At 46.0% G+C, this 16429-nt stretch overlaps 1 protein-coding gene across 3 annotated transcripts in view; it reads left to right on the forward strand.

Annotated features, from left to right (window-relative positions):
• The window catches only part of RUSC2 (RUN and SH3 domain containing 2), a 60333-nt gene that overhangs the window by 36803 nt on the left and 7101 nt on the right, over positions 1-16429 (forward strand). Inside the window, exons 1-2 of one of the 3 annotated variants that reach the window (XM_082401362.1) lie at positions 1710-2205; positions 10650-12746. In XM_082401362.1, the coding sequence (XP_082257488.1) occupies positions 10718-12746 (2029 nt within the window). In that variant the 5' untranslated portion in view covers positions 1710-2205; positions 10650-10717. Of the gene's footprint in view, positions 1-1709; positions 2206-8812; positions 8871-10649; positions 12747-16429 lie in introns of those variants that run through there. The other 2 variants (XM_082401363.1, XM_082401361.1) reach the window with 2 other exon arrangements.

Raw genomic sequence — 16429 nt, forward strand, 5'->3', positions numbered from 1 at the left:
GGGTAATGGGAAACCATTAAAAGGGGCTGGAGTGACATGTTGAATAAAGATGGGGCTTCAGGAAGATGAATCTGGCAGTACTAGATAGAAGGTAAATTGTAGGTGAGAAGACTAGTTAGGAGGCAGTTGTGGTTTATAATGTGATGGTTTTTATATTTTGTTTCTAGCCAGAAAAAATTTTGATCTTCTCATCAAAGCCCTATAGATCTTTGGCCATAGTTGGTGGAAAGTAGGTGATGACATGGTCTGTGATATAGTGAAGTAAGTTAAACACTGATAGTATGATAGCTGCCACCTTCTGTAGGCAGCTGGAAACATTTCCTAAGTAGTAGCTCTCCAGTACAATGCATGGCTTAGCCTCACAAAAATTTCAAGGACAAAGACCCTGGGCCCAGAGCTCTTACTGGAATTCTAAGCACTGGTCATGGAGATTGACTTTGCCCCAGCCTACAGCCCAGCTAGGGGAGAGGGAAGTACAGTGACACCTTTCACTGTCCTTGAGGGGATCGTTCATGGCTACTTTTATGAACAGCTGCCTTCCTCTTTCCTTCCCTTCCTCATTGTTTCCTGCTTTGTAGGATCAAGGAGCCATGGCCCCTCAAACATTTATTTCAAGGTTGGAGATAGGTTTTTGGGTCTTCAGCAACTTCTGTTCTTCTACAACTCAGTTCATCTTAGGATGCTGTCACTGAGCACTTGAGTCTCATAGGGAATAGAAGCAACAATAAGGGGAAAGAAACGACGTATCTTCTGGATCCTGAGTGGTAGCTGATGTGGTCCTGGCCAGTAGACCTAAGGCTTCTTTTTAGGGACCTGAAATCCAAGGGCTTGCCTGTGGAGTCCAGATGGTAGTCAATACTGGAAGGAGCTCTATGCAGGGCTAGTGCTTGAGGGCCAAGCCCATCTTGAGACCATCTCTGTGTTCAAGGATGGCAGCAGGCGGCAGTGGCGTGAACTGGACAGCGACATGCTGCTACTTACTGTACAACTGGCTCTGGCTCTGGCTTCTCCACTGTCTACTGATTCCCACAGAACTGGCCCAGAACCTGACGAGGGTGGAGCAGGGAAGGGGTGGAGGACTCTGTAGGTCTTCAGACGGAACTGAGAATTTTCTCTGGCCTGGGGAAGACCACTCCTTTTCCTTAGCCTTCCTTTCCCTAGGAAAATAGGCTTCCTGCCCCCTGGCCTGGCTAAAGGGACTCTGCCTTCCCCCAGGCCCAGCTGGACCCCACTCAGTACTGACCAAAAACTGATGTAGGTGAGAGGGCGGAAGGTTCTGCTACAGCAGCCCCACTAGCAGACCCTCTGAAGATCCAGGGAACTGAAGTGGACCCTGTGGTAGGAAGGGGGCCTGTAGCCAACTTGATCCTAAGGCTCACTACCACCCTGTATGTAGAAGCCTCTATGGCCCAGTCTCTCTTTTTTTCTGAGACAGATCCCGTATCTCTGAAGAGGCACGCCCTAGAAAGCCTATTGCCAAGTCTAGGAACTTGGTGTTACTGCTGGCGGAATGATGACTGGTCCCCACAGCCTCCCTGCAGGGCTTCAGGAACCCCCTCCCAGGCTGGCTGCTCCACCCTGAGGCTAGTCTGGAATCCTAGTGAAGGGAAAAAGCTGGAAAACAAGGAGTCATTCAGAGTGGGTGAAAAGAGGAGGGAGAGGTTTCTGGCTGAGATCTAAAAGGAGGGGCCTAAGGAAGGAAGGAAGCTCTAAGCCTCCTCCCAGACCTTTTCCCTGAGACTCCTAGGGATGAGAGAGGAGCGAGGCCCAGCTCTCTCGCTATTTTTCTTTGCCTCTTTAAAGGAGAGTTCTCATCTTCCAGCTGACTGCCCTCAGTGGCTGACGCCTTTCTCTACCTTCCCCCTTCCCCAGGCTAAAGGGCCCACGGGGACTGGCAGGGAGGAAGGCTGAGCGGCTGTACTGTGGGCATGCCTGTTCCTTTCCCTTCCCCCTTCCCTTAGCAGCAACGTCACCGCAGCACCAGAGGCAGCAGCAGCGGCAAGGAGACTGGGGCTGGGATTGCGCAGCCTCCCTGCATTAGCAACGATGCCATTGTATTAGCAGAAATCAGCTCTTAGGAAATCAGCCCAGCTCCCCCTGTGTGGTCCTGTGGAACAGTGCCTCAGCTTGAACTGTCAAGATAGAGCTTGGTCGGAGTGCAAAAGGAACAGAAGCCTCCAGACACAGCTAAGGCTCCTTACAGAGGTATGGCTCAGCGGAGCTGGGGGGAGGGGCAGGGCAGAGACGCTAGAATAACTGATCAGCACATTTGGGCCCTGGCTTCGAGGGTTGGCTTTGTCTTCCCGAAAGAGGGAGAGAGAGTGAGAGCGAGCGTGAGCGCAAACATCAAACAAGCTCATCCATGCATACATTTGGGCTGTGGTGCAGAGATGGGGAAGAACAGAGGCTTGGGCTAATGCTATTTTGTCAAGAAGCAGAAAATCCCCTTCTTCCTTTCTGAGCATCTCTAATGAGGCTGTTATAGTGCGGGTCAGCGTAGAGGGGGTCAGATCTAGAAACAAAGGCTTAATAGGGAGGAGATACCCCTACAGCTACTGTAAGTTTACGATGGAGGCATGCAGGGATCCACACAGGAGGTACTGGGAAGCATTGAGTCCACCCTTTACCTCCATGCACATATGTACATGCACATAGACACACATACCATATCTTCTGGAGCTGTGGGAGCCAGGAGGCTACAGATAAGGATGGAATAAGAAAGAATGTTGACCAAGAGGCTCCACATTATTGTTTGGTGGGGAGAAGTAGTGCCTAGGGCACCTGACCTATTATAATTGGTCTTCTTATACAGGCTTAGATTCCTAACAGGAAGAGACCTAAGCATAAGTTTATACTCCCAAATCCACCCTCCTGCTCTCTTCCCTTCAATCCTGTCCAAGACAGAACCCAGACAGGAAAAGGGTTATCAGTCCTACTGAGGCTCCCCATCAGACCTCAGGTCAAGGTCAGATTGCTAGAGAGTAACAGCTGAGTATCACCATCTTCCCCGTCCTCCTTCAGGAGGCTAAAAAAAGAGGGAAGGGATTCTATGACTGGCAGAAAGATGCTGAAGACCAAAGACAAGGGAAACCTTTCTTCTGAAGTTTAGAACATCTTCCTGCCCAGAGTTACCCTATTGCTGAGCAGATAAGAAGAGTTCTTTAAATTCCCATCTCCATTGATCACCTTGGTGGAGGATTCAAAAACATATGCTAATAGGAGTCAGTAGTTCCATGTTGCGCAAAATGTGGTTGGATAATACATTGGGAAGTTGTGGGAGGTGTTAGTTCCCAGGAAGCACCTAGGAATGTGAACTACAGAGCAGGGGAAAGGGGCATTGAGGACTGTGAATGAGGCAGGGAGATGTGAGCTGGGAACTGGGGCAGGAGGTGGGATTGAAGAGTGTTTATTAGAGCATGGGGCAGTAATATGAAAGGGACTGTGGGTTCAGAGAATAGTAGAGTGGGTAAGTATAAACTGTGTAAGTGGAAACTAGAGTGTGAGCCTATCCAGGAAAGGTAGAAAGCATCTGCCTTGGTAGCAGAGTAAATGTAGGGGCTTTAGGAAGAGGGTGTGGCCCTGATCTTTTCTCTGAGAGGCAGTTGTAGTGGAAAGAATTAAGAATTGGGCAGACCTGGATTTGCGTCCATCTCAGCTGTATAATTATGGGCTAACTTCTCACACTTGCTAAGCTTCAGTTTTCTCATGTGTAAAATGGGGATGATTATGTCTACTTTAAATGATTATAGTGAAATTAGAGATGATATATGTAAAACACCTTACATGTAAGTTCTCAGTAAATGATCACTAATAAATAGTATTATTATAATAGGCCAGGAGACACCCATTTGTGATGAGGGCCAGGAAGAGGGCTCTCATGGAGAGCTTTCCCTGATTCTAGAGATCTAGACCTCATAACTTTATGCTGACTAAGCCCACCACTTCTTTATCCACCTGGCAGGCAGAGCTGAGCACTTTCTTCCACTTTCTTCCTATTCTGGGTTCTCTGTTCCTTCCCCATCTTCATCTCCCATGTCTCTCCATTTAATCAGGGTACAAAAAGCATCTGGAATGAGCTCTTCCATCTCACTGTTTTCTCTTCACCTTTATTAGCGCTCATGGGCCACAATATTAAACTTGTCTTGTTATAGAACATGTCTCTCCTGGGAGAGAAGTCTAATAGATATGCTCTCAGTAAATGTGTTCTGTGGTGTTTGAAATCAAGTCACGTGTACAGTATACTCTCATTACATTCCTAACTGATCAAGAAAAAAGGTCAAACATTAGGATTCCTGACTCTTGACTTAATTCTGTCATTTATCCATTGAGAGATCTTGGGCAAGTCATTTGTTTTTTCTAGGTGCTGATTTCCTTATTTTTTTAAGTAAAGAAATGGCTCTGCCTATTCTGGTGCATTGTTGTGAGGATCAATGAGATGACATACATAAAGAAGTGCTTTGTAAAAAATGTGAAAGTGTTGGGGCAAAAGGCATGAGTACAAAGTCTAATGAGGTGTCTGTAGAACTTTACCTTAGTTGGCTGAACTGGAGTTGTCTGTGGAGAAACTATTGGCAGATGAGGAAGGAGTAAGACTTTCTCCGAGATACAAAAATATAAAATAAAATGAAATCAACCAGTGAAAGAGCCTTACGCTTAAAATAGGATTCAACACAACCTAAATATAAAAGCTAAAACTATACAGCATTTAGGAAAAAAAACAGGAAAATTTCTTTATGATCTTGGGACAGGCAAAGCTTTCTTAGACAGCATACAGAAAGATTTAACCATAAAGAAAAAAACAGATAAATGGGACTTCATAAAATTAAAAACTTCTATTAATTAAAAAACACCATTAAGAAAACAAATGGGCAAGCCACATTTGAGAAAAGGCCACTTGAGAAAATATTCTCAAGACATACATCTGACAAAGGACTTGTATCCAGAATAAATTTTAAAACTCCTACAACTCAACAATAAAAAGACAAGTCAGTTTTTAAAATGGGTAGAACAGGAGTCGATAACTAACCTACTGTGCCTACCATGTTCCAAGCACTATGCGTGGGTTCTAGGGACACAGGGTTGACTGTATCCCTAGATACAGCCCCTACCCTGTTCCTCAAGGAACTGCACTCTAGTCTGGGGACAGATACGTGAACATAACATAATAAACCTTCAGCGCCCTCCAGCCAAAGGTTCTCCATCACCCTCCACATTCATTTGTGCTTTATCCCGGATTCAGAGAGTCAGCTTTCCAGACTCTGTGTGTTGCTCTGTTTCTCCATTTGAATGCGTATATGACCCAGTCAGTGGTTTTGTGGGTCAGAATCAGAAACTCTTATGTGCGTATTACTTGTGAATGCCTTTTGAAAATGGTGCTATAAAAGGGGGTGGAGGGGTATTCATTGAAGATCAAGTGATGGCTGTAGCCCATAGGTACTCCTAAAATTACTTCCATGTGTACAAGAAAGTTCTTTATGCTCCATTTAGTCCAGGCCTCAGATTGTGGCCTGGACCCTGGGGAAGCCTAGTACTGTACGTAAGGGGTCGCCCCCTTCCCAAGCCCCAAACCCACAGTATCTGTAGCACTTAAAGAAAAAAAAAAACTGTTTAAATTATGTATGTAGGGGATTCCCTGGTGGCGCAGGGGTTAAGAATCCGCCTGCCAATGCAGGGGACACGGGTTTGAGCCCTGGTCCAGGAAGATCCCACATGCCACGGAGCACCTAAGCCCGTGCGCCACAACTACTGAGCCTGCACTCTAGAGCCCATGAGCCACAGCTACTGGAGCCCATGTGCCTAGAGCCCGTGCTCTGCAACAAGAGAAGCCACCGCAATGAGAAGCCACGCACCGCAATGAAGAGTGGCCCCCGCTCACCGCAACTAGAGAAAGCCCGCGCACAGCAACAGAGACCCAACGCAGCCAAAAATAAATAAATAAATAAATAAATAATTAAAAAATATATGTACATTACAGATATTTATTAGAAAGTTAGATGAAACAAAAAGAATAAAATTAAAAAATAATCGAAAATCACTCAACAGCAATCATCAATGTTAACATTATGTTGTAAAGTCAGGCCTCCATATCTGCGGGTTGTGCATGCATAGATTCAATCAACCGAGGATTAAAACTATTCAGGAAAAAAAGTTCCAGAAAGTTCCAAAAAGCTAAACTTGAATTTGCCATGCTCTGACAACTATTTACATAGCATTTACATTGTATCAGGTATTACAAGTAATCTGAAGATGATTTAAAGTACAGGAGGATGTGTGTAGGTTATATGCAAATACTACGCCATTTTATATAAGGGACCTGAGCACCCTTGGATTTTGGTACTGTTTATGCTTTCAAGTTTTCTTCCATGTATATTGCTATGGTTTGAATATCTGTGTGTCCCCTCCCCCCCATTCATGTGTTGAATTCTAAGTCCCAAAGGTAATGGTAGTAAGAGGTGGGACCTTTGGGAGGTGATTAGGTCATCGCAGCAGAGCCCTCCTGAATGAGATTAGCGCTTTTATAAAACAGAAAGATCCCTTGTCCCTTACACTATGTGAAGACACAGGTAGAAGGTGCCAGCTATGAACCAGGAAGTGGGCTTTCACCAGAACTCAGCCATGCTGGAACCTTCATCCTAATCTTGGACTTCCCAGCCTCCAGAACTGTGAGAAATACATTTCTGCTGTTTATAAAGCCACCCAGTCTGAGGTATTTTGTTATAGCAGCCTGAATGGACTAAGACAGATAGATATATTTATTTACAACAATGGTGTCATACTGTAAATTCTGTTTGTAATCTGCTATTTTCACTTAATAGTTTGTGAATATTTTCTCAAGTCAATAATAATCAAATTAACACAACGTTGTTTTAATGATACTCTGTTCTGTACGTTTTTGGTTTTTTTTTTGGCTGCGTTGGGTCTTCATTGCTGCTCGTGGGCTTTCTCTAGTTGTGGTGAGCAGGGGCTACTCTTCGTTGCGGTGCGCGGGCTTCTCAGGGCTTCTCATTGCAGTGGCTTCTCTTGTTGCAGAGCACGGGCTCTAGGCGCACAGGCTTCAGTAGTTGTGGCACCCGGGCCCAGCAGTTGTGGCTCGTGGGCTTTAGAGCACAAGCTCAGTAGTTATGGCACATGGGCTTAGTTGCTCCGTGGCATGTGGGATCTTCCCGGACCAGGGCTCAAACCCGTGTCCCCTGCATTGGCAGGCGGATTCTTAACCACTGCGCCACCAGGGAAGTCCCTGTTCTGTACTTTTAAAACTGATTATTGTTGGAATTTTAGTGTGTTCCCAACTTTCTGTTATCCTTGTGGCATATATATTTGAGTTCAAAGTTTTCTTGGCAAAGGAAGAGAAGAGATGGGAAGGAGTGAAGGGGAAATTATCTCACGTACCTCATAGCAAAACTTCCTAAAAACTATCTTTATCCCTCTCTACAAAATCCCATACTTTAAGGCAGCTGTTCCTCTCTTTTCTTTTTCTCATCTTGTCTCTGCAAATACCCATTCCTCTCCACTGCTAAACATTGGTTCCCTTCCCTCTTCCCATAAACCTTAATCTTTTTTCCTACTTAAAAATTATATCTTAACAGCTTTGTTAAGGTATGATTCACATACCATAAAATCCACTCTTTTATAAAACTGAGACATAATTCACATTCCATAAAACTCTGGAGTTTTTATTTTATTCACAGACTTGTGTAACCATCACTGCTGTCTGATTTCAGAACATTTTCATCAGCCCCGAAAAGAACCTCCATCCCCATTAGCAGCCCCTCCCCATCTTCCAGTCCCTCAGTCCCTGGCAACCACTATTCTACTTTTTGTTTCTGTGTATCTGCCTATTCTGGACATTTCAGGCAAATGGAATCATATAACATCATACAAAGAAGCCTTTTATGACTGGCTTCTTTCACTTACCTTTTCGAGATTCCATCATGCTGTATGTAGCGTGTGTCAGAACTTCATTCCTTTTATTGCTAAATAATATTCCATTATGTATACCATATTATGTTTATCTGTTCATCAGTTGATGAACATGTGGATTGTTCCCACTTTTCTGGCTACTGTGAATAATGCTGCTGTGAATATTTGTATACAAGCTTTTGTGTGAACATATGTCTTCATTTCTCTTGGGTATATACCTAGGAGTAGAATTTCTAAGTCATATGGGAACTCTATGTTTAACATTTTGAGGAACTGCCAGACTGTTTTTCCAAAGTGACTGCACCGTTTTACAATGGCTCCAGCACTGTTTGAGGGTTGCAGTTTCTCCACATCCTCACCAGCATTTGTTATTGCCTTTTATCTTAGTGGGAATGAAGTGGTATCTCATTGTGGTTTTTATTTCTCTAATGACTAATGATGTTGAACATCTTTTCATGTGCTTATTAATCATTTATATGTCTTCTTTGGAGAAATGTCTATTCAAGTTCTTTGCCCAGTTTTTAATTGGGTTATGTACTTTTTATTGTTGAGTTGTAAGAGTTCCTTATATATTCTAATCAGAAGTCTCTTATCAGATACACAATTTGCAAATATTTTCTCTCATTCTGTGAGCTGTCTTTTCACTTTCTTGATGGTCTCCCTTGAGGCACAAAGGTTTTTGATTTTTATGAAATCTACCTTATCTATTTTCTCTATTATCACTTGTGTTTTTGGTATCTTATCTAAGAAAGCATCCAATCTTAATCTTAATCTAAGATAATTCATTTACTCCCATGTTTTCTTCTGTAACTCTTAGCCTTGTGGCTCAGTTTAGCCTCTCTGATTTCTGCCTTTCTGCATATCTACTCCTTACCTCAATCAACACACAAAGGCTTGGGAAGTCCAACAGAGGAGCCTTCCTCTCAGAAAGGAAAGGAGGAAGAAAGAAGGTAAATACTTGCTTTTTAATTTTAATGTAATTTAACTTAACACAAAAAAATATATTTAATAGTGTCCCTCGCACATGTATTTATTAGCCATTTGAATTTTTTCTTTTGTGTGTTGCCTGTTCATGTCCTTGAGCATGTGTGACTTGCCTGGCTCTTTACTGTACTCTGCATGAAGAGCTCTGATCCTGTGATCTAAGTGAGTTACACTTTTAAAAATTGGTGGTGTACGGGTTCAACTAAATGATGGAGAACTTATAGGCAGTGAGGGGTTTAGACTCATGGTAGGTAAGGAAAATGACAGGAATGATAAGGAAAAGAAGAGAGATGAATGAATTAGGAGAAATTAGGTAGGAGAAGTCTGAGCAAGTAAAGTCTTTTGGGACCTGAACTTGGTAGCACAGGAGACTAGAACTTGAGGAGGCCATTCTGCCATGGTCCAGCCAAGAGACCAGAGAAGCTTAGCATGGGCTCTGTGTAGAGAACTTGACCTTAACCTATCAGAGGTAAAACTGGGAAGAGAAGACTTTTTAGGGGACCCTCATAGTTAAAGTTTTGGGTAAAACTGGGCAGAATCTGGGCACTTCAGATCTGTACCCTGAGCTAGATAAATATTAAGAATATTTTTTGCCTGGGGACTTCCCTCGTGGTGCAGTGGTTAAGAATCCGCCTGCCAATGCAGGGGACGTGGGTTCAAGCCCTGGTCCGGGAAGATCCCACATGCTGTGGAGCAACTAAGCCCATGCGCCACAACTACTGACCCTGAGCTCTAGAACCCGCGAGCCACAACTATTGAGCCCACGCGCCACAACTACTGAAGCCCGTGTGCCTAGAGCCCGTGCTCTGCAACAAGAGAAGCCACCATAATGAGAAGCCCGCGCACTGCAACAAAGAGTAGCCCCCGCTCGCCACAACTAGAGAAAGCTCGTGCGCAGCAGCGAAGACCCAATGCAGCCAAAAATTAATTAATTAATTATTTATTTTTTTAAAAAGGATATATTATGCCTCATGTTTGCCAAGCCTTATCTGATGTTGTGCTGGAATGATACAAAAAAGATAAAAACAGACCCCTACCCACCTTGAGAAGGAAGAGGCTGGCATCAGCCATACTAGTAGTCTGATGCCTAACTCGGTCTCTATTCAAGAAGCTCCAGTACAGTAGTGGGGAGAGTGAGGATCCTTAGCCCACAGCCATCAGAGAGGGACAGGTATTCTGGGGCTCAGAGGAGGAGAAAAGGTGTCCAAGATGACATAGGCGTCAAATGATATAATGCATTAAAATTTATTTTTCTTGCAAAATTATAGCTTATTGCTATGCATACATGATACATTATTTGTGATTTTCCCCCTCATCTGTAAACGTGCTGTAGCTGTGTCTAAGACATCTCTGTATCTCCTCAGTGCCTAGTACCCTTTCAGGCATCTTAGACGGTTTTTTCTTAGTTATGTCATTATTCATACATTTTTTGTACTCAGGACTAGTCATTATTTACTGCTAAGAAAGAGAAGGAGAAAATGCTGTCCCTGAGATTCCCCAGACCTTCAGATGTGGCATTTTGTTGCAAGTGGATGCATGACGAACTTAAAATGAAGGGGAACTCAAGAGCTGGACCTGTGCAATGCAGAAAGTGTGCCCTGACGGGCTGTATTATCCGGCTCTATCTTGACTCTGAATCTTTTTTCCTCTTGGGCTCTTCTCCATCTGAAAATGATATGGGTAAGGGCATGTCCCTGACTTCGGGAAGGTGACATTAGGTTCCCTTTCTTTCCCTCTCTCTCCAGGTACCAAGCTCTCCTGATGAAATGTGTTCTGCCCCACTGGGCTCCGGGGGCAGTGTCTGGTGCTGTTGATGCCCTTGTTCGAACTTTCCAGAATGGATAGTCCCCCAAAGCTGACTGGAGAGACCCTCATCGTCCACCACATCCCCCTGGTACACTGTCAAGTCCCAGACAGGCAATGCTGCGGAGGGGCAAGTGCAGGTGGCGGGAGCACAAGACCCAATCCCTTCTGCCCACCTGAGCTGGGCATCACCCAGCCTGATCAAGACCTGGGACAAGCCGACTCCCTGCTATACAACAGTCTGCATTCTGCTCCCGGGGGATCTGCGCGATCTGCAGACAGCACCAAGAACAGGGGTCGGGATGGAAGAGGCCCCGGGGCCCCTAAACGACACAATCCCTTTTTGCTGCAAGAGGGTGTGGCTGAGGCAAGACTTGGTGACCTGTATGATGACAGCGTTGGTGATGGTGCCACCCAGCAGTCCTTCCACCTGCACAGGGCCGGCCAGCCCACCTTCCATCTCTCCTCTTTCCAGCTGCCACCACCTGGCCCCAGAGTGGGCAGGCCATGGGGGGCAACACGTAGTCGGGCTGGAGTGGTGGAGGGGCAGGAGCAGGAGCCAGTGGCCACCTTGGATGCCCAGCAGTGCAGCACTAGCCACAGCTGCCGGCCAGAGCCGGAAGCAGAGACCATGGAGCTGGATGAGTGCGGGGGCCCTGGTGGGAGTGGCAGTGGGGGTGGAGCCAGTGATACCTCTGGCTTTTCCTTTGACCAGGAGTGGAAGCTCAGTTCAGATGAATCCCCAAGGAACCCCAGATGCTCAGGCTCAGGACCCCAGCACTGCCGCTGCAGTAGCACATCCAGTCCGTCCGAGGCGGCTGACCAGTCCATGGGCTATGCGAGCGACTCCTCCTGCAACAGCTCAGACGGTGTGCTGGTCACCTTCAGCACCCTCTACAACAAGATGCACGGCAACTCCCACGCCAATCTCAACTCTGCCCCGCAGTCTTGCAGCGACTCTTCCTTCTGCAGCCACTCAGACCCCAGCGCCTTCTACCTGGACCTGCAGCCCTCCCCAGCTGAGTCTAAGATGTCCTGTGAGTCCCACCACCCTGACAGTGGAGGGAGGGAAGGTGGCTATGGCTGTCCTCATGCCTCGTCTCCTGAGCTTGATGCCAACTGCAACTCCTACCGCTCGCACTGTGAGCCCTGCCCAGCTGTGGCTGACCTCACAGCCTGCTTCCAGAGCCAGGCCCGTCTTGTTGTGGCCACACAGAATTACTATAAACTTGTCACCTGTGACCTGTCCTCCCAATCATCCCCAAGCCCAGCTGGCTCTTCCATCACCAGCTGCTCAGAGGAACACACCAAGATAAGTCCTGCACCAGGCCCTGGCCCAGACCCTGGCCCTAGCCAGCCTTCTGAGTATTACCTGTTCCAGAAGCCAGAAGTCCAGCCAGAGGAACAAGAAGCAGTGGGCTCCGAAGTGGAAGCACCAGCTCCCGTGGGCCCCACTGTGATCGAGGGGCAGGTGTACACTAATACTTCACCCCCCAACCTCAGCACTGGACGTCAGCGCTCTCGAAGCTACGACCGCGGCCTAGAGCGCAGCCCTCCTATCCGCCTGGGCTCACTGGAACGCATGTTGAGTTGCCCAGTACGCCTGAGTGAGGGCCCTGCAGCCCTGACTGGGCCTAGTTCCCCACCTCGGCGGGTCACCTCCTTTGCTGAACTCGCCAGGGGCCGGAAGAAAGCTGCAGGCTCTGGCTCTCCCCCACTGCGAGTGAGCGCTGGGGACTCCTCCCAGGAGTTCTCACCCATCCAGGAAGCCCAGCAAGATAGGGTGGGCCCACTAGATGAGGGCACTCACTGTAGCCATAGCCTACCGCCCATGCCCTTGGGGCCAGGCATTGACCTAGTTGGCCCAGAGCCCTGGTCCACCCAGGTCTGTCAGGGCCCCCAGTCCAGTGAGATGCCACCTGCTGGCCTCAGAGCTGCTGGGCAAGGCCCCCTGGCCCAGCTGATGGATCCAGGGCCTGCTCTCCCAGAGAGCCCAGCCAGCAGCCATACCCAGAGGGATGCAAGAGCTAGAGCTGACGGTAAGGAACTTAAAGGCTGGAGAATACTAGGGTGTGTGCATGGCCTCCTCACTAGTAGGGCCCTGCCCACCACCCCACGCATACCACTAGAGGGTCCTCAGCCTAGATCGATCATCTTTCCAGTCCAGAGCATGTCCTACGGTTGTAATAGAGGGAAGGAGGATGGAGAATAAAAAATACACCAAGGAGATAAAATCAGCACAACTTAGAGACTGATGTATCGGGAAAGGAAGCACTCAAAAGATTGTGATTCTAAGCCCAGATGACTGGAAAGATGTTGATACATGGTTAGGGACTGCAAACACAGAAGTAGATTTACTGGAAAAGGAATAAGGCATGAGTTCCATTTTGGACATTAAGGAATTTGCAGTGTTTAAGGGAAATGTCCAACAGGCAAACCACCCTGGGTATCAGTTAAGTTCATTCTTTGATCAGGGATTGTAGCCACTCTTCAAAGAACCTGAGACCTGACACTTAACCTTTAAGCCTCCCAGGCCAGCTCTTTCCCTATTTACTTCATTACACTTAAGTAATTATTTTTTAAAAGCTCTGTGTTAAGTGGGTGCTGGTGATAGATGAGAGGAACAATCTCTGTCCTCAAGGAATTCCGATGAAGGGTGGAAACAAAAAAGGAAACAAAATTAAAATGTGAGATGGCAGTGTGTGGTACTAGTCTATGAGAGGGATAGCTAAACAGACCAGAATGTCAGAGGAGTGCTAATACAGTTTACATTTAAGCAGTCTACAAAAATGATTAGGAATAGGCTTTGTGGAGACTCGTAAAAAGAACATTCTAGGCTCATACAGTAGTCTATACAAAATCACAAAGGCACAGAATATCTTTACGCTTTCCAGAAACTGCAAATAATTTAGTATAGCCGTAGTGGAATGTGGATGGAACCATTAAAGGATTTTAATCAGGGAAGTAGCATTTTTTGGTTTGTAACAGCATAGTGGCATGTTTTGATTTGCATTTTAGAAAGATCACTGATTGTTTGGGTGGAAGGTAGATTAGAAAGGATGTCTCCCTGGAGGTCAGGAGACCACTGTGATCAGAGAGTCATTGGAATAAAAATAGTAGTTGAAGCTATGAGTGGATGAGAACATCCAGGGAGAATGTGTAGAGTTATAAAGGGAATGATGGACAGAGCCCTGGGGATACAGTGATTTAAGGTTGAGCAGAGCAACCCTCAAAAGAGACTGAGAAAAATTAGCCAAAATAGAGGGAAAACCAGGAGAGAGTGAAGTCACAGGAGCCAAAGGAGGGGAACATTTCAAAAAGAGTTAGGTTCAACAAATGAGTTCTGAAAAGAAATCACTAGGATTAAGGCTGAAGAATCCCAAAAGCAGCATTTGGGAGTGGCCAGGGTAGAAGCCAGATCTCAGAGGGTTTGGAAGGAAAGGGGAGATAAAGCAGGGGAAAGGTCGATAAAGGGGAATTTGCTGTCTGTAGCCTTAGGTTGGTCTGCTGGCTTCTCAAAGGAAAGGGGTTAAAAAATCATAAATGGTGTTATCTCTGCTGTTAGGGACATCACAGTCTATCAGAAGACTTCACACTCCTAAACATACACAGGGGAGCTGCCCTTGGGGAAGGGATGCAGGAGGGTCTCTAGGGAAGAGGGGGGTCAGAAACAGCAGGGATTGGCCAGAGTCCTTTGGAACCCACGCTCTTCTGAGATTGCAGTGTCTGCTGGGTGATATCTAGGCACAGGGGGTGCTGTGGCTTGCACTCTGAAGGCAAGAGCAGTCCTGGTCAGAGATGGGAGGAGAGGCCTTAAAAGTGTTTTTGCTATCAGATAAGAATTTTCATATTGAGATGCTGTTTTGTTCCATAAGTCTCCAGTGACTTACCACAGGGCTTTTTTCTCGATTCTGTACAACTTTTTTTTTATATCAAAAAATGATGACAAAGGAAGTGAGATCTCTTTGAGATTCTGAGCAGCAGAATCAAGATTCGAAAGGATTTTACCAAGTCGGGAAAGAATGTTTTGTTCTTTCAGGGACCAATATGAACTTTGATAATGTAAGCTGTACTTGAGTTGATTTGGGATATTTAATTGATTGCAAACTCAGAATGAGTCAGCAGTTTGGAAGGGCTTCCAAAAAGTTAAAATGGTTGGATTCATTTAGAGACTCGAGAAGGGAGGAGTTGATAGTCCCCCTCACCCTTGTGAACCACTTAGAGCCCACCTGGAAGTTCTGGACACTCCATTTTAAGAGGGAACTGAGGGGCTGGGGCTGTGTCGCCTACAGAAGAACAGACTTGGGTGAATGTGGTCTCTATCTACAATTTTCTTAAGGGCTGTCACATAGAAAATGAGAAAACTTATTCCCTGTATTCCCTGAGGGTAGAACTGATACCCACTCCCCACAGTAGCCACCCCTCCCCCTTCCCTGATCTTACTCCCTGAGAACTTAGCAGGGAGGATTTTTAAAAGAGTAGGAATAGATAGTCTAATTCAGACATACTCTACATAGCATGTACAGTAAAGCTGGGATTGGGAGGGCCTATCTGATAGCCAGCGTCAGCTCAGTCTTGAAATTTGGTATTTAAATAAGTGGAGAGGATGAAGACATTCCCAGTAGGAAAAGCAGTGTGCTTAAAGATGGGAATGGGGCGGGAAGAGTGGAGTCAATGAGCATGGCAGGTGTGGAAGTTTGAGGGGAGAGCAGCTGATTTGTGGCAGGTGTGGACACCTACCTGACTGAGAAGATTAGACTTTGTTCTGTGGGCAGTAGCGCCACAGGAAATAAAATACTTCCTAAAGCTGGTATATGTAAGAAGATTTGGATGCAGTGAGACAATACTGAACAGAGGGTGACAGTGAGGATTCATTCATTTAACAAATCTTTATTCAGTACCTACCATGTACCAGGGTCTGTTCTAGGCACTGGGGATACAGCAGTAAACAATTTAAAAATCCCTGCTTTTCTGGAGCCCTTGTAAGGAGTAATGGACAATAAACAAATAAGATAATTTCTGATAGTGAAAAATGGCTAAAAAGGAAATACAACAGGGTGATGAGAGCATGACTTGCCAGAGGGACTGGGGTGGTCAGAGAAGGTCTTAATGAAGTGATGCTTGAGGTGATGCCTGAATGATGAGACAATTTCAGCGAGTACAAAAGGCCCCGAGATGTTAATGAACTTGGCATGTTTAAGGACAGAAGAAGGTATCGCTGGAGCATAGTGAGCAAGGGAGAATGACAAGGGTTGTTCTCTGATCACTGACTGGGAAAAGCAGGACGGTATAGTCTGAAAATGTCCACTGAGAGTGGTTCTGAAACATCTCCCTTACAGGGTTGTGGTCACCATCCCCTTAAGACTCACTGAAGTAAATGAATGGGGAAAGACGAGGAATAGGAAAATCCAGCCTGATACCTTTTCATGTGCAGTACAATGTGGTAAAGAGAACATTAGCTCCAAAGTCAAACTCTGACTTGGACAGAATTCTAGCTCTGCCGCTTTCTAGTTGTGTGACCTTGGGCGAATGACTTAATCTCTAAATTTCCAATACCCAGATCTTTCGAGTATGGATAATAATTCCTTCCTCAGAACTGTTGAGCCAGGGGTGCCAATGAGCCACACCCAGGGTTTCAGGTGGTAGGGATGCTTATAGCGCCACCTTGTGTTCATTCACATGTTTACAGTGTGTGCAGTGTTGCATTAGCAGCACAGCCCAG

The sequence above is a fragment of the Balaenoptera borealis genome (genome assembly GCF_965194805.1).
Source record: "Balaenoptera borealis genome assembly, chromosome: 8".
NCBI lineage: Eukaryota > Metazoa > Chordata > Mammalia > Artiodactyla > Balaenopteridae > Balaenoptera > Balaenoptera borealis.